Source organism: Gobio gobio (assembly GCF_949357685.1).
Source record: "Gobio gobio genome assembly, chromosome: 7".
NCBI classification, from domain to species: domain Eukaryota; kingdom Metazoa; phylum Chordata; class Actinopteri; order Cypriniformes; family Gobionidae; genus Gobio; species Gobio gobio.
Genome location: NC_137103.1, coordinates 35,034,142 through 35,056,409, shown reverse-complemented (window position 1 = coordinate 35,056,409; position 22,268 = coordinate 35,034,142). Strand labels below are relative to the sequence as shown.

General features: G+C 38.8%; 1 protein-coding gene across 1 annotated transcript in view; it reads left to right on the top strand.

The window, feature by feature from the left end:
- stxbp5l (syntaxin binding protein 5L) overlaps positions 1 to 22,268 on the top strand; it is a 193,873-nt gene that overhangs the window by 169,138 nt on the left and 2,467 nt on the right. Inside the window, exons 22-29 of the mRNA XM_079820875.1 lie at positions 5,055 to 5,108; positions 8,092 to 8,274; positions 15,146 to 15,244; positions 17,249 to 17,488; positions 17,886 to 18,249; positions 19,223 to 19,388; positions 20,400 to 20,511; positions 21,957 to 22,177. Of these exons, the coding sequence (XP_079677001.1) occupies positions 5,055 to 5,108; positions 8,092 to 8,274; positions 15,146 to 15,244; positions 17,249 to 17,488; positions 17,886 to 18,249; positions 19,223 to 19,388; positions 20,400 to 20,511; positions 21,957 to 22,177 (1,439 nt within the window). The remainder of the gene's footprint in view (positions 1 to 5,054; positions 5,109 to 8,091; positions 8,275 to 15,145; positions 15,245 to 17,248; positions 17,489 to 17,885; positions 18,250 to 19,222; positions 19,389 to 20,399; positions 20,512 to 21,956; positions 22,178 to 22,268) is intronic.

Below are 22,268 nucleotides of genomic sequence, written 5' to 3'. Positions count from 1 at the left end.
GCTTTGTGATTTTTGTGTGTAGTTACTGAACTGATGTAAAATGGATTTATGTGATGCGAAAACTACACAAATGCGCCAGACTGCAAAGCTTTGAGAGCATGGCAGAGAGAATGGCTACAAGCATGAAGATTACACTCGTGCTAATAATGCTTGTGTTTACTTTTGAAAATGTGCTGCATGTGAATGTGTTGGCACATTTTAAAAATATTAAAAAAACTACTAGGTCACCAAAATGGTGATGCTAATTAGTAACCAGACAGAAGTAAATTAATATATGTTTGATGAAAGACTTACAGTGGGGAAAACAAGTATTTGATACACTGCTGATTTTGCAGGTTTGCCCACTTACAAAGCATGTAGAAGTCTGTAATTTTTATCATAGGTACACTTCAACTGTGAGTGACAGAATCTAAAACAAAAATCCAGAAAATCACATTGTATGATTTTTAAGTAATTAATTTGCATTTTATTGCATAACATAAGTATTTGATACATCCGAAAAGCAAAACGTAATATTTGGTACAGAAACCTTTGTTTGCAATTACAGAGATTATACGTTTCCTGTAGTTCTTGACCAGGTTTGCAAACACTGTTTTGGCCCACTCCTCCATAGACCTTCTCCAGATCCTTTAGGTTTCGGGGCTGTCGCTGGGCAACACAGACTTTCAGCTCCCTCCAAAGATTTTCTATTGGGTTCAGGTCTGGAGACTGGCTAGGCCACTCCAGGACCTTGAGATGCTTCTTACGGAGCCACTCCTTAGTTGCCCTGGCTGTGTGTTTAGGGTCATTGTCTTGCTGGAAGACCCAGCCATGAGCCATCTTCAATGCTCTTACTGAGGGAAGGAGGTTGTTGGCCAAGATCTCAAGATACATGGCCCCATCCATCCTCCCCTCAATACGGTGCAGTCGTCCTGTCCCCTTTGCAGAAAAGCATCCCCAAAAAAGGATGTTTCCACCTCCATGCTTCAAGGTTGGGATGGGGTTCTTGGGTTGTACTCATCCATCTTCCTCCTCAAAACACGGCGCGTTGGAGTTTAGTCCAAAAAGCTCTATTTTTGTCTCATCAGACCACATGACCTTCTCCCATTCCTCCTCTGGATCATCCAGATGGTCATTGGCAAACTTCAGATGGGCCTGGACATGCGCTGGCTTGAGCAGGGGGACCTTGCGTGCGCTGCAGGATTTTAATCCATGACGGCGTAGTGTGTTACTAATGGTTTTCTTTGAGACTGTGGTCCCAGCTCTCTTCAGGTCATTGACCAGGTCCTGACGTGTAGTTCTGGGCTGATCCCTCACCTTCCTCATAATCATTGATGCCCCACGAGGTGAGATCTTGCATGGTGCATGGTGCACGTCATCTTGAACTTCTTCTTCAATTTTCCAATAATTGCGCCAACAGTTGTTGCCTTCTCACCAAGCTGCTTGCCTATTGTCCTGTAGCCCATCCCAGCCTTGTGCAGGTCTACAATTTTATCCCTGATGTCCTTACACAGCTCTCTGGTCTTGGCCATTGTGGAGAGGTTGGAGTCTGTTTGATTGAGTGTGTGGACAAGTGTCTTTTATACAGGTAACGAGTTCAAACAGGTGCAGTTAATACAGGTAATGAGTGGAGAACAGCAGGGCTTCTTAAAGAAGAACTAACAGGTCTGTGAGAGCCAGAATTCTTACTGGTTGGTAGGTGATCAAATACTTATGTCATGCAATAAAATGCAAATTAATTATTTAAAAATCATACAATGTGATTTTCTGGATTTTTGTTTTAGATTATGTCTCTCACAGTTAAAGTGTACCTATGATAACAATTACAGACTTCTGCATGCTTTGTAAGTAGGAAAACCTACTTTACTCCTGACGCATATCTGCCTCTATGAATTAGTGGGAAATGACCTGAGCTGAAAGCAAAGGAGTCTGTAATTCATGCAAATTGCAGTGCAGGATAGCAGAAGACATTTTTTGTGATGATTCCAAAAACAGTCCCAAATTACCGTTCATCTGAGTCAGGCTCACAGAGGAGTTGACGGGATTGAAGCCATGGTGTTCGGGATGTTCTAACGAGCAGCTAAACGACTCCTGAAATTGTGCCCGTGGAAAAAACAAACAATAAAACAGGGTGGCCACTTGAGGCCTGATGTTGAAATCAATGGATTCCAGCTGTTATGTTTGCCATTGTAGCTGTGCTGCTGGATAACAATAACCAAAGATATCCAACATGAGTTTATTCAGACAGAGATGGGTTTATATACACACACACATACACAGATAATATAGCTTGCAAAATGGCTTTAATGTAGTTATTTCGATCTATCTGATTCTATTTTTCATGTTTACTCACCTGCACGTGTGTTCAGACTAGGGTTGGGAATCGATTCCAATTCTGAATTCAGAAAAAAGTGATTTTATTGTGATTTTTAAACCATTCAATTGCAAAAAGACTAGCGTGCTGTTTTCTGTGCTTCGCACCTCTCATACTGAATCGTGCGTAATACGTTCTCTTCTGCGTCTTTTTGCACTTGAACAGACAAATACACACAATGTCAAAATATCCTCGGAAACGCAGTCGGTTATGTCTTAAGTGAACGTAAACAGTTGACCAAAAAACGCATGTGTAACACTAAACGCATGTGCAGCTCCTCACGTGACAGCATCCTAATATTCCTGCTGCCATCTCTATAATAACATTAATAAAACAACAAGACAAAGACACTCGCTGTTCTTGACTGATAAACTTTTGTAACTATATTAGTCATGGATATTTTATTTATAAAGTGCAGGGTTATTTTAAATTTTATTTACAGTTTCTGTACCTGAATACCTGAAAATCCTAAAACATAAAATCCTGTTTATTTGTTCTATTTTAGTTACTGAGTGTTTACTTATCTTTAAGAATGCATGAAATGTGTATTAGTTAGGCTATTTGTTTTTGCTATGGTATTTTTAAAGTTCCTCGTGTAAGTGTTCTTTAGCCTGTTGATTTGTATTGATGAAATGTTTTGCGAAAAAGATTTAGAATAAATGTGAGTTGTTGTTTTTTTTTTTTGCCTTATTGGAATCGAAATTAGGAACCGATAAGCAGAATCGGAATCGCTAAAATTCAAATGATACCCAACCCTACTTCAGACCGATCTTATTAGTGTCAAGAGTAATGGGAAGGACTCCACTTCTAAGGCACAGGTTATTGACCCTGGAGTTTTAATTACGGCCATTTCCAGGAGCAATTTCCGCATTGTGTCATCCATCTCCACACCCCTGGAAGAAGAGTGGAAGAGAGAGAATGCTCTTCTGAATCTCTTTAGGATGAAATTAGATATTTTTAAATGGTTTTCCTTAAGTAGAGCTTGATATATATTTTTTTATTTGTGTTCCTGATATCTGAGGTTTAATCCAGTGCTTTACAATTAAATGAAATCGAAATTGGAATTTAGTTGCTTTTAGTCCATGACTGTAAGCAAATCCTAAAAAAAAAGAAGTCTTTTAATATGACCCAATTCAGCTTCCTTTTTTATTAGGAAATGTCAGCACCATGGGGTCTGCGTCAAGGTTTGGCTGGTTAAAAATCATCTTACACTCAAAATTACTTGTTAAAATTTTAACAACATACAAAGGACAATTGCAGATTTTTTAAATATACTGATAGCGGCTCCTTAACGCCCACAAATTATGTACAATATCACAGGAAATTGAGCAAACCGAGAGAGAAAGCATGTTTCCACCTGGTATTTAGATGCCTTTTTGATTAAACGATCACAATTGGTCAGTCCAGATGCATTCAGACGTCCTCAGACTTGGATTTTTGCGGTTCTATATCACCATCCACGCCAAAATGAATCTGCAGCAGTCAGCTGATACAAGTAAGAGCTTTGTAAGTTGTTTACATTCATTATTATAGTAAATTTATGTGCTTTGAGACATGAGGTCATTTAATGCCATCTCGTGACGCTTTGCAGACTCTGCTGTGTGCGTTTATTTGCTTTGAAGAGGTGTGGCTTTGGAGGCGCTCTGAAGGAAGCGTGGGATATTATGATTTTAAAGCTAGCTTGCTATTGCTAGCCTCTCTGAAATTGCCTACCATACCTTTCAAAATGTGAAACGGGGGCCTTGCTCCAGCCAAGATGAATGGGAGTGCTAATGGATAGCTTTCTCGAGATTATTACAGACCTCCTTGGTCAACATAGGAAAGCAAATTGCATTCATCAAACCATTACATGGAGTCCATAAGTGGAAAAGCATTAGCACCATGCTGAAAATGACATTCTAAAATCACACCCTACTTTAAAATCATTTAATTGAAATGATACTAAAGAGAAGAGTATCATCTTGGAAATGATTCTGCTCAGTATGTTTTAGCATTCTGGACAGAGTGGATCATATAAATAGGGACTTTGTGATAAGATGTCTGGTTATTAAATTTCTTTGCCTGCATAGTAATGGAAATTGATGTTGAATTAGTACTCTAATATATATATATACATTTAAAAAAAAAATTCTGTTAAATCTCATTTCAGCAGTAACCTTGCCATATATTGTTCTTGACATTCAGCTCAGACAGTATACATACACTCTAACCTTTGCGGTGTGAAATGCTTGCAAAATGTTGACCTTGCTTTATTTATTTCTTTATACCTTATATTATGTTTTATTGTGTGTGCATGCACATATGTGAAAGGTTTCTGTGTGTTTTTTGTGGTTTCTGTTCAATACAGTACAATAGATTCTACATTCAATTCATGGGTTTTTCCCTATCAAATGAAAATAAATGGATCGTGATTTATTGTTTTATACGTTTGGGCTTTGATTTGTTCTGCATGCGTGCGTTTGCCTGTGTAAAGACAAGTACAGATGAATCTGTTTGTCTGGTGGCAGTATGCGATCGGGCATGACTGTCGAATGAAGCGTCACGTCAGTGTGTACACCTGCATGATTTTCTTTTTCTTTCTTTTTTCAATTTTAATTTGAGCTGATCTCTTTATTTTTTTGACCTCTGCATCTTTTGCCTTTTGTTTTGGTTTCTTAAATGGATTAATTGCTCCTTCCTGTCCTATTTTGTTTTGTTTCAGTCAAGGGACCAGGCAGAAAGTTAAGTCTACCCACAGATCTTAAGACTGATCTTGGTACGGTAGGCCGAAAGCGAGCAGTTCTTTTTCTTTATTCTTGCCTTCGATTCATCAACTTTCTCTGTTTCCATCCTGTTGGGAATGACATGATGAAGTCCCTCGTCTTTGCATTTTAGAGTTCATTTTTAATGCATTTTATTATCCTTTCACTTTCTTCTCATTTGAATTCATGAAGTGGTGCAAAATTTCCCTCACATTTCTGCGTGTGGCTTTTTATTTAAAAAAAAAAAATGCTTCTCAATGTACATTTTGCAAGTGTTTACAAAGGTGGTTTGTTCAGCATAATCATTCTTAAGTTGAGAAAGGTATCACTCTGAAATCTCGCTCTTTTTGCGACTGATTCATCCTTTACGTCTAAACGGCCTTGCTCCATTGTAATTGGGTCATTCTATACCTCAGAACATGCTCTAACCCTATTGGACCATTCTCTAACTATATGAAAGCCTGCTCATTTGTGATTGGACCATCCTCTCTGAACAACATGCACTAATGTAATGAGCTCATTCTCTGCAAGCGAGCTTGTGTCATCGTGACTTGGACCATTCTTCAGCCTTTTATGGATATACTCCGAATTGTCTCACTCTGTCTCTTTCGCTGAGTATCTATCCTTGTTCTCCTTTCCTTTTTCTTCCCTCTTGTCTGGCTTTTTGTTTCATGCTAGGCTGTGACTAACACACTTCTCTCTGAGGGCTGAACAATTTCCTCTCCAATTTCTTGTGCCAAACATGACCTAATGTGTAATAATGAAAGTGTTCCTTCAACAGGTCAAGCTTTGCAGCATTACAATGGAAAATAGACCGTCTGGGCCATGAATAATTACAGTTGTTTCTAATCCTCGAAGGTTTAGATGTGCTTGAAAAATAGTTGAACCTAGAAAGCTCTGTAGAGTCTTGGGTCGTTTTGTAATTTGAAAATATCTTGAAGGTTTAGGTCATAAAAACAGAAAAAGGGCATAAAAAAGCAATACTTATTAGAAAGCCAATTTATAAGTGTTGTGTGAGTGTAATGTGTGTGTGCGAGGCTGAGATAGAGAGTTAGTGTGTGTGTGTGGATGTTTATAGGTATAGGTTGGAGTTGCTCTCTGTAGTTTTGTGCTGTAGAACTGTCTCCCCTTGAATGCACTGGGGCTTCCTCAATATTTTTTCTCGATTCAGATTCATTATTGCCCTGGGCTAGGCCCATTTAGTAACACTGACCCTGGTGCAGGCCAGGGAAAACAGATGTAAAGATGTCTGCGGACTGGGCTCCATGTTTTGGGCTTTCTCATCCTGTCTCTCACATGAGGTCTAAGATGATCTTTAACAGAAAATCAGTCTTGCAGGAATTTATAGATACTACAGACTTGAGATGGATTTTAGTTAGTTTAATGAGTTGAAATAGAAATGTACTATTGTTCACAACTTTGGGGTTGGTATTATTTAGGATTTAGGGTTATGGCTTATAGGCTTACCAAAGCTGCAGTTATTTTCTTATAAAAAAATTTAATCAAATCAACTGCTTTCTATTTTAAAATGTAATTTATTCCTATGATGGCAAAGCTGAATTTTCAGCATCATTACTCCAGTCTTCATTGTCACATGATCCTTCAGAAATCATTCTGAAATGCTGATTTGCTGCTCAAGAAACACTTACAGTGTTAAAAAGTTATGCTGTTTAATGTTTTTGTGGAAACTGTGATTTCCCCCCCCCCCAGATTTCTGTGTAGAAGGTATAAAAACAGCATTTATATGAAAATCTTGTGTAACATTATAAATTATTTTTTCATAATTTTATCAAATTAATTTGTCCTTGCTGAATACAATTATTTATTTGTTTTTAAAAAATCGTACTGACCCCAAAATGTTGAACGTTAGTGTATAACTTAACAAAAGAAAAGAAAAGAGAGAAAAAAAGAAAATAACAAATGTAGTCTTTAAAATGATGATTTATGTTTCACAAACTTACTACAGATGGTGTTCTTAATAGTGCTTTGTTTCATCATGAGTCAGTGTCAAAGTTTTGGTTGCCAAGTCTGCAGCGCGATATGACTGAGTAGGAATCCCACTGATATGCAATGACAGCAGAGAGTCTGGATTTGGATGGCTGCGTTGGCATGAAATTGATTGATAGCTATAAAATAGATGGAGGGAGAGTGAAAATATACAGTTAGAATGTCAAAATAGTCAGGAGTCTGTCAAAAGTTTGCAGGGTACTGTGGTACACATAAAAAGAGGTACCTCCATCGGAGAGGTTCTGGCTACAGGATACAGTATCTCCACAGGTAGATGCTAGAAAGACTTTGATCCAGGTGTGTTGGAGGTGGTGCTGAATAATGTGCTGTTTTAGATTCAGGGAGTTTGGATTCAGGTATGTTTCTGCATTCTCAGCTAGACCTCCCTCAACATCCTACTCAAACAGACTGCAGATGGAAGCTTCTGTTTTTCTGTAAAATCAAGTCCTTCACCTTCATTCTTTCAAGTGTCTGAGCTGAGAAGGGATTAGAAAGCCTCTCTGAATGCTTACCTTTTTGAACAACCATTACCTGCAACTTTCCTTCTCCTTTTCCCTTTTAATTAGTTCCTTTTAACTTTTCCCTCCCTTTTCCTTTTACTCTTTTCCCTTCCCTTTCCATGTTCTTCTTTTCCTTTTCCCCTTTTTATTTACCTTTAATTTTCCTTCCTTTTCCCCTTTTTTCCCTTTCAAATTTTCCTTTTCAAATCAAAATGATTTTTGGCTGATTAAAGCTGCTATTATATGAACGCTTCCTCTTACTGCTTTCCTTTGCAGCCGCATTGTTTTCATCCCACTGCCTCTCTCTCTCTCTCTCTCTCTCTCTCTCTCTCTCTCTCTCTCTCTCTCTCTCTCTCTCTCTCTCTCTCTCTCTCTCTCTCTCTCTCTCTCTCTCTCTCTCTCTCTCTCTCTCTCTCTCTCTCTCTTTCTTACACTCTTCTCTTTCTAATCTCAGTTGAGTTTTTTGCTAATGCTATGCCCGTTGTTACAGATCATGTGAATGGACATTGCACTAGCCCCACCTCCCAGCCCTGTCCATCTGGGAGGGCCAAAGTCCCGGGGGGCCCCGAAGGGCCACGCCTTGCCCGCAGGGGGCCCGGCCGACCACCCTTCCGCAAGGCCCAGTCCGCCGCATGCATGGAGGTCTCTTTGCCTGTGTCCTCCCTCACCGAAGGTGTGTGCTTGTTCTCCAGCTCCTTTATCCCTTTAATCCATTTACCCATTATTCCCATATTCCTCCACTGCCCTATCCCACTTCTGCATGTTTAACACTCATCAAGGGATACAAGGAGGGTATGGGATTTTATTGCTGTGTTTTTTGACGCTCTGATTTCAATGCCTTTTCTTTGGGTCCATTGTTTTGTTTTCCACTATGTTGGAGAGATTGGTGATTACTAAAGCCGTATCATGCCACATAGGAGGCATACCCCTTTTACACTGAGTGGGATCTGAAGACCTCTCTCAGCACTGCCACAAGTCACATTTGCGAGCCTTAAAGGGATAGTACCCTCAACAATTAAAATTCTGTCATTTACTCACCCTCATGTCGTTCCAAACTCATTTGACTTTCTTCTGTGGAACATAAAAGGAGATGTTAGGCAGAATTGTTTAGCCACCATTTACTTTCATTGCATTTTTGTTTAACTGTGGCTGTAATTCTACCTAACATCTCCTTTTGTCTTTCAGGGAAAGGACAAAGTCATATATCTTTGGAATGGCAATTTATGTCAATTTATTTGTATCAAATCGGGACAAGACTGGGCTCTGACACTAGCACCTTCTTGGTGGAAAAGGGGTAGCAGAATATGTTATGCTCCAATTACCATTAAGCATTTTTGCCAATATTTTGGTGAAAAGTTTTTGTGATCTCATTACAGTTTTGTGTTATAAACTTCAATTAAATTTAAATCCCATTCATCCTGAATAAAGTCAATATTAGGATGAATTGGATGAATGTTGATGAAATAAGTGTATTATTTTATTAATCAGCCTTCAAAAAGTAATTTTAAAAGTAAAACAAAAACGGAAGAAAGAAACGGCACAAACCTTTCAAAGTGTGACTCACAGAAACGACTGCTTTTCAAGCTTTGGGGATCTTCTGTCCCTTTTATGTTTGAGACCGTATTTGTGCTTCAAACATGGAGGCTAAGGCAGACACTGCTGTGAGCGTAATTATACTTTTTGTTTTTAATGCTTTTAATTACCACCTCTACACAGTCATTTGACAGGTGGGTTGGTGATGTGAATTAAAAAAATTAATGAAGGCAGTCTTTGTGCAAGCTTAGGTTTAAGTTTACAGAACGATAATGGTTGTGGCCTTCTTTTTCTTCGACCATCTTTCTTAGTGCGGAATGAAATGTTGCGACTGTTTCCTCTGGATCGCAAGAGGGGAATTTATCAGAATGAAATGCATAGACAATTCAACATGACACATTTCTACAAAACACATAATCAGAGTATATGTCTAAATGTTTGTGCATATCAGTTCCAATGTTTAAATGTTGGAGTGTGTGAGTGTGTTACAAGAGCCCTGCTTTACCATATCATGAAAAAACAAATGTATCTCTTTCTCAACTTCCCCTGCCTGTGTATCACCTGCTGCTATGCATATCCTTTAGGGTGGATCTCAGGATTAAAACAAAATTATTATTACTCTATCCTGAGGTCCATTTTTCCATATTTTCCATATCACCTGCATATACTTGAACCTGTGTGTGTGTGTGTGTGTGTGTGTGTGTGTGTGTGTGTGTGTGTGTGTGGTTCAGGTATTCCCTACCTTGTTTTTTTGAAAATCAAAAAAAATGCAGACTTCTTTCTTCTTCTAGGATTAGGGGATAAATTATACAGTTTGTACGGTGTATAAAAATCATTATGTCTGTGGTAAGCCCCCATAAGACATGAAAACCCAACGTGTGTGTGTGTGTGTGTGTGTGTGTGTGTGTGTGTGGGCATGTTTTCGTGAAATATCAGGACACAAATGTGTATAATGACATGGGTATGACATAGGTATTACAAAAAGAGGGTGAAATATGAGGACGTTCCCCATGTCCTCACTTTTCAAAATGCTTATAAATCACACAGAACAAGTTTTTTTTCACAGAAAGTAAATTGCACAGTCTCCTGTGAGGGTTAGGTTTAGGGGCAGGGGCAGTGTAAGGAGATAGAAAATACGGTTTGTACAGTATAAAAACCATTACGCCTATGGAATGTCCCCACATTTCACAAAAACACCCCTGTGTGTGTGTGTGTGTGTGTGTGTGTGTGTGTGTGTGTGTGTGTGTGTGTGTGTGTGTGTGTGTGTGTGTGTGTGTGTGTGTGTGTGTGTGTGTGTGTGTGTGTGTGTGTGTGTGTGTGTGTGTGTGTGTGTGTGTGAGAGATAGAGAGAAAAAGATAGAGAGATATGACCCCTTTCAAGGAATAGTTCACCCAAAAGTGAAAACTCTGTTATTTATTCGCCCACATGTCGTTCCAACCCAGCAAGCAATAATAGTCATTTTACTGCCTTGGTTAACTATAGACCCAATATAGTCTGGCTATGAGTAACCCACTTCTATCCAAAATAACCTTGAATTTGGTTACATGTTGTTTTTGCTAAAAAAAACAACTTGAGCGATGTATGATATCTCATCAGGTAAGCAAAGTCAACAGTGATTACAAGGTGTTTGGTTTCATTTCTTTGACATGTTCATGATGACTAGTCTGTTCTTGGGCTATGGTTAGATGTCTATTAAATTTTCACTGACAGTCCAGATTTTGCCTTGTCAGGGCTGTGTTTGGACGGCTATAAGACATCTTTTAAACACAAAATTGCTTGCTGGGAAACCTGAATGACTTTTTATTTTTAGGTGGACTATCCCTTCAACTGTTATCATGGGCTTACACACAGCCAAACTTGACTTCTGTGTGTGTCTTTATCTCATGTCAATTATTTGTCCTTGTCAGTCATATATGTCCCTATAGCAGATGTCTTGTTCATATTAGCGTGATCTGTAGGCCTACAGCGGTTACGCATCACTTAGATCATATCCTCATTGGGCACCGACTTCCTGTCATTCACTAATCCAATCACAGCAATAGACAGCGTCTCCTCCTGTGCCGTCATCTGTGTCCATAATCCTGTTTACATGAAGGACGCCAACCAGGACAACCAGCCCAAGTCGGAACGGCAGCGTACAAATAGTGTCACAGGGTTCGTGGGGTTTTCATAGTGTCTGGATCTTTCCCAGAAAGACGTGCTTGTATTGCCTTTATAACCTAATAATCTGTATTTGATTTCATTTTTGAGAAAAAATTATGTGATTGCTCACAAGCTAGTCAAAACGCCTTCCCATCACCTTTTTTTCTCTCTCTCTTTCTTTTCCACCTGGACATTTCCACCTGACAGTTTTGCAAGTGCAATATTCAGCTCTGAAACCTTCAGCACAGACTCTGCTTGAATTTTTTTAATTGAATAATGTCGTGAAATTCATATGAATCCACGTCCGTCCAGTTATAGACGCGGTTCGTTTTTTTTTCTCCCCACTTGGAAAAGTGTTATTGTCCGTTAGAGGACTACCTACCGCTTCTTTGGTCTCAACGCGTGGCGTGCGTCCCTATCGCTACGGTAACAGGCATGCGGTGCCGCAGTGGGGTCGCTGGGATAATTAAAGGTCAATTAGCAGCAAGGAGAGCCAGGCCGGCGCTAATGAGACATGCTACAGGAAGAGAGAGCTGCGGGAAACTGGGATACGTAGTCTCATAAACAGACATTAAGGTTGGAAAGACACACACACACTTGATGTAAGCAAAATGTTAGAATAAAATATGGACAGTTACAGAAATGTGCCACAAATTTATCACCATAAATAAGTGGTTGGAAGTTTTGAGTTATCCCAGTGACTACTTGACTCGGATCCCACACTGCACTTCTATCCCTCACAGCCTCGTTTGCATTCCTGTTAGAAATTAAATATGGTGCAACATTTATGCATACATAAACAAACCACAAAAAAAAGACAATCACAGAGGTATCAATCTGAAAAAAAGAAAATCCACAGACACTTTTGCCTGTCCCACAGAAAGAGGGCATGGTGGGCATGGTGTTTCTATTAGGTGTGTCATTTGGCTCCCCTGCAGTGATTGACAGTCAGTGACCTCAGAAAAAGAGTCTCAGAGAGAGAGAACGAGCGAGCAGATCTTTTCTCTCACCCGTCTCTATCATGAAATATTCACACTAACAGGCTAACAGGATGGATACGACTAATTATGTTCACAATCCCCGCAGATACAGGTGCTGTCAGTAGAAAAGGTCAATTTGCATGTCTTCCCACAAAACGTAAATGTGATTTGGTTTGTGACCATCTTGCACTGTGTGAGAGTGTGCGATTGGATTTGTGGCTTTGTGTTCCATTTGCGTTCTGTATTGTTTGGGAAATGAATGCTGTGTGACATCAGTGTCCAGTCTCGGTCTGTGTTAAGGGGATGGTTCGCACTGTCAATAATTACCCTCATGTCATTCCAAACCATAAAAGAAGATATTCTAAAGAATGTTCACACTGCTTTTTGCGAAAGCGTACTGTGACCAGAAATGTCCAAAATGTCAACAAGTCATCATAAAAGTATTAATACACCTCATAATATTTGCTATCCGCTTGATAAATCATGATGAAAGGAATACTGTTTCCGGGTTCAAGCCTCTACTCATTTCAAATGAAAATACAATCTCAGCAGCCATTTATGAGCACTATTTATTCACATTTAGGCCAAGTTTTTAAAAACTCACAGTGAGCACTACTGGCTGCGTCCGAAATCGCATACTATGTGAGTAGGTACTACATTTGGATTTGAATTTGAACGAACTTCGCGACCATTAAAAAAAGTATGTTCCATATAGTATGAATGAATGTAGTCCAGACGTACTACATCCGCCATGTTGTCATGATCATGTCCCATCATAAATCGTCTCCCGTGGCCGCATGGGATAGTAAAGTGTCCATCATATGCGCACTTCAGAATCTCGGCGGAAGTAGTAGGTCATCCGGGTACTTTTCGCCTACTGTTTTTCGAATACTATGAATTCGGACATACTACTCTGTTGGTGACTGTTTTTCGCATACTATATAGTAGAGAAGTATTCGATTTCGGACGCAGCTACTGTCTCCGGAAACCAATATTTTAGCGATTCATAAAATCACTGTCTGGCAATCTGAAATTTCAGGATGGAGACAAAGGTTAGGAGAAAGTCCCTTTAAGACAAGTCATATTACTCTGCAGCCTTCTTTGAAACGGCTCTTGGGCGGCTATTTCAGTCATGCAAGTGCAGCTCCTATCTCTTTGAATGGGGAAATGTCAAATTCTCCAAAGCTGTTCACCAGGTTTACGATTAAATGACTTATTTGAAATCACCAATGAAATCTGATAACAACGGTCTCATAAATGTTGTTTCTAAACACTCAAATCATGACAAAAAAATGATTTTTAAGGCTAGATCAGCCAATGTGACTGTTTCTATGGCAACCGGAGCATCTAATGGCAACTGCAATGACACAATGACTTTACCAATTGGCGATTGGCTCTTTTATTTAGAATGCAGGACTTATTCCACTTTCTCCCGTTCATAGTAATATAAGTGCACCGTATTTGTCTATCTAAAGTCTATGGTTAGGATCATGATTTTTCAGTAGTATTACAGCACACCGAGGATATAATTTAGCACTGTTTGTTGTTCGCTTTTAGCATCTGCGTTTCGAGAGTGTGGACCCAAAAACAGTGACATGTGACATCAGATTTAACAAGTGGCCAGTAATGGGTCTTGACTTGGGAGTATAGAGTTGTCTCAGAAAGTGATCAATTCATCATCATTTCATGACCATGCATGACCATGCATATACGTATGACTTTTCGTTTATGACTTAGGAGATGAAAGAATCATTTACATCTCCTGTATAGGAAATGGAAATGATTAGTTGAGTCATTCATTCTTGTGTCACACGATAGCCGCATACAGGAAACAGAAATTATCATAAGGGTGACTATGATATTTTACTGTGTGGTCCTGCTTTAAGTAAAAAAAAAGCTTCCTGACTATTTGGCTGTCACATGACAAAAGAATGAATGACTCAGACAAGACGACACTGTTGAGTAGTAAATTATTCATTTATGGTTTCATAATTTGTCTTTGGTTAGTATTATGATTTCTTAATTCGGAATATAGTCAAAATTGAAGTAAGTAGACGTGTTGGGGAAATCTGGCCATTGTAAATGTTACATTTTGATTCTTTTTAAAAACTCTGCTCAAATGAATAAATGACTTGTATAGAGATGTTCGTTTTGCTGAACAAGATTCAAAGACCATCCATGTCCCAGTTTCACAGACAGGGTTAAGATTAAGCCAGGATTAGGCCTTTGTTCAATTAGGGCATTAAAGTAGCTTTTATAAACATGCCCTAGAAAAAAAGAAGAAAAAAAAACATTACCGGTGTGCATCTTGAGACAAAACAAAGTTGCTTTCAGTTAAAACAGCTCAAATAAGCATTTTAGTCTGGCACTAGCTTACGCCTTGTTTGTGAAACCGGGGTTATATTATTATTTTGAAGCCAGTCATACAGGTTTCTAATGACATGAGGTTGAGTAAATGACAGATTTTTCATTTGAGTGAACTGTTCCTTTAATGGTTGTGATCACAAACACACACACAGCTATAAGCATCCTAACCTTGGCACGGCCAAAGACCAAAGGATTTCTTTGCCGGTGCTTTTTCAGGTTGTTTTCTACTGAATCTACTGTAGTGTTGTGGGCAGATATTCGAAAAGAAAAAAGATCGACTTGTCAGGACTTTCTTTCGTTCGTTCTTTCTTTCTTGCATATTGGTTTATCGGTTTCCTCTTTCTCTCCTTCTCTGTCACTCTCTGTACGCTGTAATGTTCTGGTCGTGTCTTTGTTTTTTTGGTATATGTCTTGACATTTGTATGTCTGTACGTGTAATTTTGTATGGCGTGTATCGTTGTATTTATGTGTGTGTGATTGTGGCCGCTGGGGTGTTGTGCGTATGTGCGTTCGATGGATAGGTCATTCGTCCCGACGAGCCATGCTGCAGCAGTTACATGGAGTCAGTATGTACTCTCACGATGAGCATCACATCACCACCTACAACTGGAGCGAGAGAGGTAAGGAGGGGCTTTATGAGTGTCACAAGGACCTCTCACCCTGTAGCGTCCCGTCTTACTCCGTCCCGTCCTGTGGCACATAGTCGCTTGGTCAGAACTCCTCTTTCAATAATGTTCACCTTGCTCTTCATCTTCAGGTTTGGATTTGCACCGTAGCTGTTGGCAGCTGCACATTTTAATGATGTCTGCTTTGTGTTTCACACTGCAGTGTCATTGGCTTGTAGTCGTCTGTCCATTCCACGCACTGTGACATCTCCAAGACACAGATTAAATTTAGTCCTGGACCACGTGTGACAAACAGTTAACCGTGCAGTTCAGTCCAAGGCGAGGTTTAACCTGTATCGGGGAAGTCATTTCTGTTTGTCAATGTCTAAGGGGCTCTTATGATTCTGCAGATGTGTCAGTATTGTCAATCATTAATGTTGTCATGAATGTTGTGAGGTCTTTCTTAAATTACTTTCTATGATGGTAAGAATTCAAAGTGATGGATAATTTAGTGTACGCAGAACATAGTAAGGTGTGCTATCATGACCATGATGCTTCATATACATGTGTCAGACAAAAGGGAGAAAGAGGTCTTTCACCGAAACATAGGAGGGACATTCTCAAGAATCAGTGCTGTTTGTCCCATTAAATAATTCCTCATTCTATTAATCCAAATGCTAAATATGTGGATATTTACTGTTACCAACCTTAGCATGTTTTTGTCAACCATTCAAGATGTTTTGAGGCTGAATGTGGTGAGTTTAAATGCAAAGATCTTTAATAGTGGTCTTAGCTAGCAAATATAATTGCATCATACCTCTTTATGTATAGTCAGTTTTCCTGTGCTTTATGTTAAATTGATCACTATGTATTACTTATATTTATTTATTTCCATTAGATAGAATAGATAGATAGAAAACTTTGTCATTGTACAGCTGTACACAAAGTTTTGTCTCTCGTATAATATTCAGTACCATGATAAGTTACTCATATAATTGTCAACACACATGTAGCACTTAAACAACACCATTTCCTAAAAATTTCCCAGGAGCAGAAGTTTAGAAATTGAGTAATATAATGTTTTAGAGGCCATTGTGAGATATGATAAATGTTATGTTAAATGTTGTCATTTATACCTTATACCACAGTCTTTTGCCATTTTTTTATAGCTTACAAACATGTTCACAGATGACTTTCCTTCCATCACTGTACACAAAAACCATGATCTGACATTGACAAATATCTGTCAGCATTTAATGTAAGATTTTCTGTTTTATTGTAATGCATGTAAATACATCAAGTCAAGATAGTGAATAACACATACGATATGACAACAATGACAATATATGATATTACAACAACCAATCGTATATTGCCCTAATATACATTGTGTTGCAAAAAAATTTTTCCATGACATCCTTCAGTTTAAGTTAATGAGAGTTTAAATACTTGAGTGAAGTGCAAATCAGGCAAGTCCAGAAACATATTATATGCGTGGGCCTGGCAATATGAATATGCAGTGGATAAGAACTTGGAAGTAATTGAAGGTCAAAAGAATGGTAAAGACGCTAAATGGGTTTGAAATTGTGAGTGTGTTCTGTGTGTTATCTGTGTATGTAAACGAAATCTGTGACATGTCTGATCATGTGAACAGGAAAATTTTAGGATGTGTTCACTCGATAGATATGTATGTGCCACACTGTCCTATATGTACATTGTTTATTGTTTTACTTTTTCAATAACAAATGTTAAAAACAAGAAAATTATACACTGTTGTATCACTTTATAACTCAACATCTGGTTGATGTGGATTAAATGTAATTGTGTACGCACATATGGAGTCACTCCACTTTCAGTCATTCCTCTTTTTAACAGCATAAGGATTCTCTCTATCTTTCCCCTTTTTCTTTTATCTTTTCACTCTCTGCTTTTCTTTATCATTTTCCACTCATCCATCTGTCTGTCTTCTATCTTTCCTGACATTTCTCTGTCTCTCCCCCCTTCTCCGTTCTTTCTCAGAGAGTCGAGAAAACTCGTTCAGCCGTTCCCGGAGCTCTAGCGTTTCCAGCATAGACAGGGAGACTAAAGAGGCCGTAACCACCCTGCAGTTTATGGAGTCGTACGGGCGTAAATCAGATGCCCTACCCACGCCATGCCTGTGGGTGGGCACAAGTCTGGGCCTGGTTCTTATCATCCCAATGTCCATCCCTACGGACGAGCAGGAACGTCAGGAAGACCACGTTACTGTGGCCCCCACTGGTATCTTTTCATTTCTTCCTTCTCTGATTCTTGAATGCCCCCGAATTCAACTGCTGGGTTCTGAAAGTAAAGACTCCATTCATTTTTCTCCTTAGGGAAATTGATTTTTGACGATAAATTATAAACCTTTAAAGACAAACATGTTGTGAGCTCTGAGGTTGTTAATCACTGGTGTATGTCTTTGTTGAAGCCATCTGTTTGCATTACATCTTTTTGTAAATAATCGTGTTTAACAGTGGGATTTTCATTGGAAAAACTGCATGATGCTGTGCTGTGTAGAAAAAAAACGTTTTAAATCTCTATGGAAAAAAGGCTTTCGGAACCAACACCAGTAAAAAAAAAAGTGGCCAGGCACTAATGCAGTCTATTGTCATGTTTTTGTTCTCTTCCCTCTCAGCCACAGTGTTAATGCTGAAAGGCTCCATTCTGCGGTTTAGTTTCCTGGACTGTGGGGGCGCTCTTATCCACAATCCCTACGAGGTGTGGCGGGACCAACAAGCCCCAGATGACCCAGATCGACCCCGCAAACGGAAACTGGTCAACTTCTCGCCCTCATCTTCTCAAGAGGCCAGTGGTGATGGCCACTTAGCCGTGGTGTGTTCGGAGAGGCAGGCAAAGGTCTTCCTCATGCCCTCCCAGGCCTGTTTATATGTACATAACATCACAGAGTCATCCTTCGTGCTGCGGGCCGACGTGGTGTCGGTTTGTAACAGCGTTTGTCTGGCCTGCTTCTGCGCCAACGGACACATCATGACTTTGAGGTTTGCTTGAACTTTTTTTGTCTCAATTTTGGAAATTGTGGTGTAGCTGGTAGAGCTCAGGGCTGGTAACCAGAAGGTTGCTGGTTCTAGTCCTTCAGGCAAAATGCTAAAACCTTAAATGGTGATCATATATTGACACTAAAACGGAAATGATTAAAAATGTCTGTCCATGGTAATTGATATTCAATCAATTTAATTGATATTAAGCTCTTTTGCGTAGGGGGAAATTAAAATATAGAATTCATTAAAAAAAATAATATAGTAAATAAAAGATTATTATATTCATATTGTATTTTTGTTTTTACAAACTGAGGGTCAAGTGAAAATGCTTATTGTAATTGACAGAGTTCAAATAGAATAAAACGTTTTGTTTTAAAGTTCAGAAAAAGTATTTTTTTTCACCCCTTAAAACCTGTAACAGGGTCTGTTTACATATAAAATCTAACCACAGAGATTCCAGTGATAGTGCAAACTGTTCTTGTATATCTTAACAGAATAATTAATATAGGGGCATTAGCTAGAAATATGAGTTTTTAAACCCTACGGAACACTTTCTATTGTTTTTGCATTACTGTAAACAGAACGATTTCTTGTTTTTACAAACTGAGGTTTGAGTAAAAATGTCTGTGCTAATCCACAGAATTTGACAGGTTCTGTCAATAGAGCTTAACTTATATTTAGCCTGCAACATTCCTTTAATGCCAGCTCAAAACCTTTTGGTATTGATTTTCAGTTTAATCCAGTTTACAGAAACCAGCTCAATCCTTCAATAAACTCTAAAACCTCAAGTCGGAACAACTGCGCTGTGCTTTTGTTGGCTTCATTAAATCCTGCCTTCAGTGCAGTATATTTTAGGCATGAATTTCTTCATTCCTTGCTATAAATTAGAGTGTTTTTACAGTCATTTCCGATACAAATGAAATTGGAATGCAGTTTCTAAGTCTGTTATCTTATATGCGTGTATGTTTTGCAGCCTTCCCAGTTTACGGCCTCTGCTAGATGTCAACTACCTGCCGCTAACGGACATGCGCATTGCCAGAACATTCTGCTTCACCAACGGAGGGCAGGCGCTGTATCTGTGCTCCCCCACAGAGATACAGAGAATCACTTACAGCCAGGAGATGTGTGACAACCTACAGGTGTGTGTGTGTGCGTGTGTGCGTGTGTGCATGCTGATGGTGGTTATTGAAGTGAAATGTCATGCTTGTCATGGATGCTTTGAGCTCTGCTGAGCTGAGCCCTGCTGCATCTCGGCTGTAATTTCTGCCACACAGGTTGTCATTCTGTCCTTTCTCTCCCTCTGTCGTTCCCTCTCTGTCTGGTAAGGGTGGAAATAGCATAATGCCATAATATTTATTCTATTTTTGCAGTATGTACCATGTGCACAGTATGCTAATTTTCTGCATAGAATGTCCGGCCTGCAATATACACTACTGTTAAAAAGTTTTTTTGTTTTTGAAAGAAGTCATTTATGCTCGCCATACAGTAAAATCTGTACCATTAAAATTCCTAGTAACTGTTAATATATTTTTTTTATGTATTTTATTTTTGTGATGGAAAAGTTTAATTTTCAGCATCATTACTTCAGTCTCCAGTGTCACATGATCCTTCAGAAATCATTCTATATGCTGATTTGCTGCTCAAAAAACATTTCCTATAATTATCCATGACCAAAACTGTTGTGCTGCTTAATAGTGGAAAAATAAAACTTACTGACCTTAATTTTTTTTTTTACATTAGTGAATTTATCCCACAATGCAATGCAATTGACCATTTATTTCCATTTTGACAAATAAACTGGAACTGATTTAAACCATATGTTTTATTAAAATCAAGAATTTTATGAATGAATTGTTTATTATTATGTACAGCATGTTTCACTATTTATTTTTTAATGTTTATGTAGTAGTAAGTATATTTCGTGTATACTGCATACTAGTAATCCATTTCAAATGTGGCCTCTGTTTCTTTATAAGTGTCTCTGTTAAATGTCTTGTCAAAACTTTCCATTTTACATAGTGAAACGTGTAACCGTACTGACATCTGCTGGTGGGTTTTTGAAGTGACTGTGCTGCCATCGCTTTCGATGCAGTATTTGATATGATTTTTCTTTATTTAACACTTTATTCACTATTCTTCATTAATTGCAGGAGATGTTAGGGGAGCTCTTTACACCCATCGAGACCCCTGAGGCTCAGAACCGTGGCTTTCTCAAGGGCTTTTTTGGCGGCAACGCCCAAACATTCGACAGAGAGGAGCTGTGTGAGTGGAGTTATTTATCACTTCTCTGTGTGTGTGTGTGTGTGTGTGTGTGTGTGTGTGTGTGTGTGTGTGTGTGTGTGTGTGTGTGTGTGTGTGTGTGTGTGTGTGTGTGTGTGTGTGTGTGTGTGTGTGTGTGTGTGTGTGTGTGTGTGTGTGTGTGTGTGTGTGTGTGTGTGTGCGCGTGCGCGTGCAAGCATATTCTCACAGATCCAGACCCACAGATCCAAAGATGAAAAATCTGAAGTCTGGTTCACATTTGAGCTCAGAACTGCCCACTTAGACAGGAAGAGACCATAAGATTAACATATAATGTGAATCTAAAAAATCTTCTAATAAGTTTTAATCTGTAAATCTTTATCTCTATTACTCTATTCCCACTAACCCTTGTTTTAGTGTTGTTTTACTGTTATTTATATACTACTATAGTATTTATTAATATCTTTAATTAGCTTTTTTATTTTGCTTAATTTTTATTTAAATATTTTTAAGCATATTTATATATCAGTTTATTTTTATTTAGGTTTTAGTTTGAATCATTTTAGTATGTCAACTTATACTTACAGTATTTCAGTTAGTTACCAATCCATATTTTCTCATTTACTTTATTTCAGCTTTATTTCAATGACTGTAACAAATATATAATTTTTTATACACTTTTGAAAATAAAGGTTCCAAAAAGGATAGAAGATGCCAAAAAAACACACACAAAAAAACATTATTGGTTCCCCAAAGAAAGTTTCAGTGAACAGTTCTTAAAAGAACCATTTTTTTCAAAGTATGAAGAACATTTTAACAATCCTTTTTCCACTATAAATAACCTTTTGTGCAATTGAAAGGTTTCATGGAACCATCAATAGCTTTTTCATCCACCTATTTTTATGCACATTTTAGGATATCACATCAAAAACTGCTGGATGGAAAGGCCAAAATGCGTATAAAAAACATATGCGCTCGTTTGAGTCGGATCATTTTTTTATCTGATAAGAAAACATGTCGATGAACCAGGATGGAAACACATTTACTGAATACATTTCTTGATGGACAGTTACATTTTTGAGCAATGTTGCTTGGACACTTTCCTATTGAGAATTGGCAACAAATTTCTGGATACTTTAGATCGGTCGTGGGCCCTGTGTCTCACCTGGTTGCCGGTTGATGGTAACATTGCTTAAAAAGTTGCCCCGTGTATCATCACCTTGAGACGCAATTACAGTGGCTTCTCCTACTGCAGCACCTTCCATTTTTCTTAGTGATATTTAGTGACGGTTTATCAGGAAGTGGCGATTTTGTTCTCCTCGACTCACTGGATGGAAATGGTGCTGTAATCGCAAATGTTTTATGCTCTATTCCAATTGTGCTCACAAGTTAAATGCTAATAAAAACTTTTATTTTAAAGAGTGTAGTTTTAGTTTTAGTAACTGCCTTTTTTCTCTCTTGTACTGTAGTTGGCGAGGCAGCGGCGGGTAAGGGGTCCCGCAGCCTGGCACAGCACATCCCAGGTCAGGGTGGAATGGAGGGCATGAAGGCGGCAGCAGGTGGGGTGGTGGGGGAACTGGCCCGAGCTCGCATTGCCCTGGACGAGAGAGGGCAGAGGCTCGGGGAACTGGAGGAGAGGACCGCTCTGATGATGACCAGCGCCGAAACCTTCTCTAAACACGCTCACGAGGTATGTAGGAGAGCGAGAGAATGAGAAAACAGAAATATAAATACAAATAAATCTTAAGGTGCTTATTCAAACTCTTTGTTTTTTTACTTTT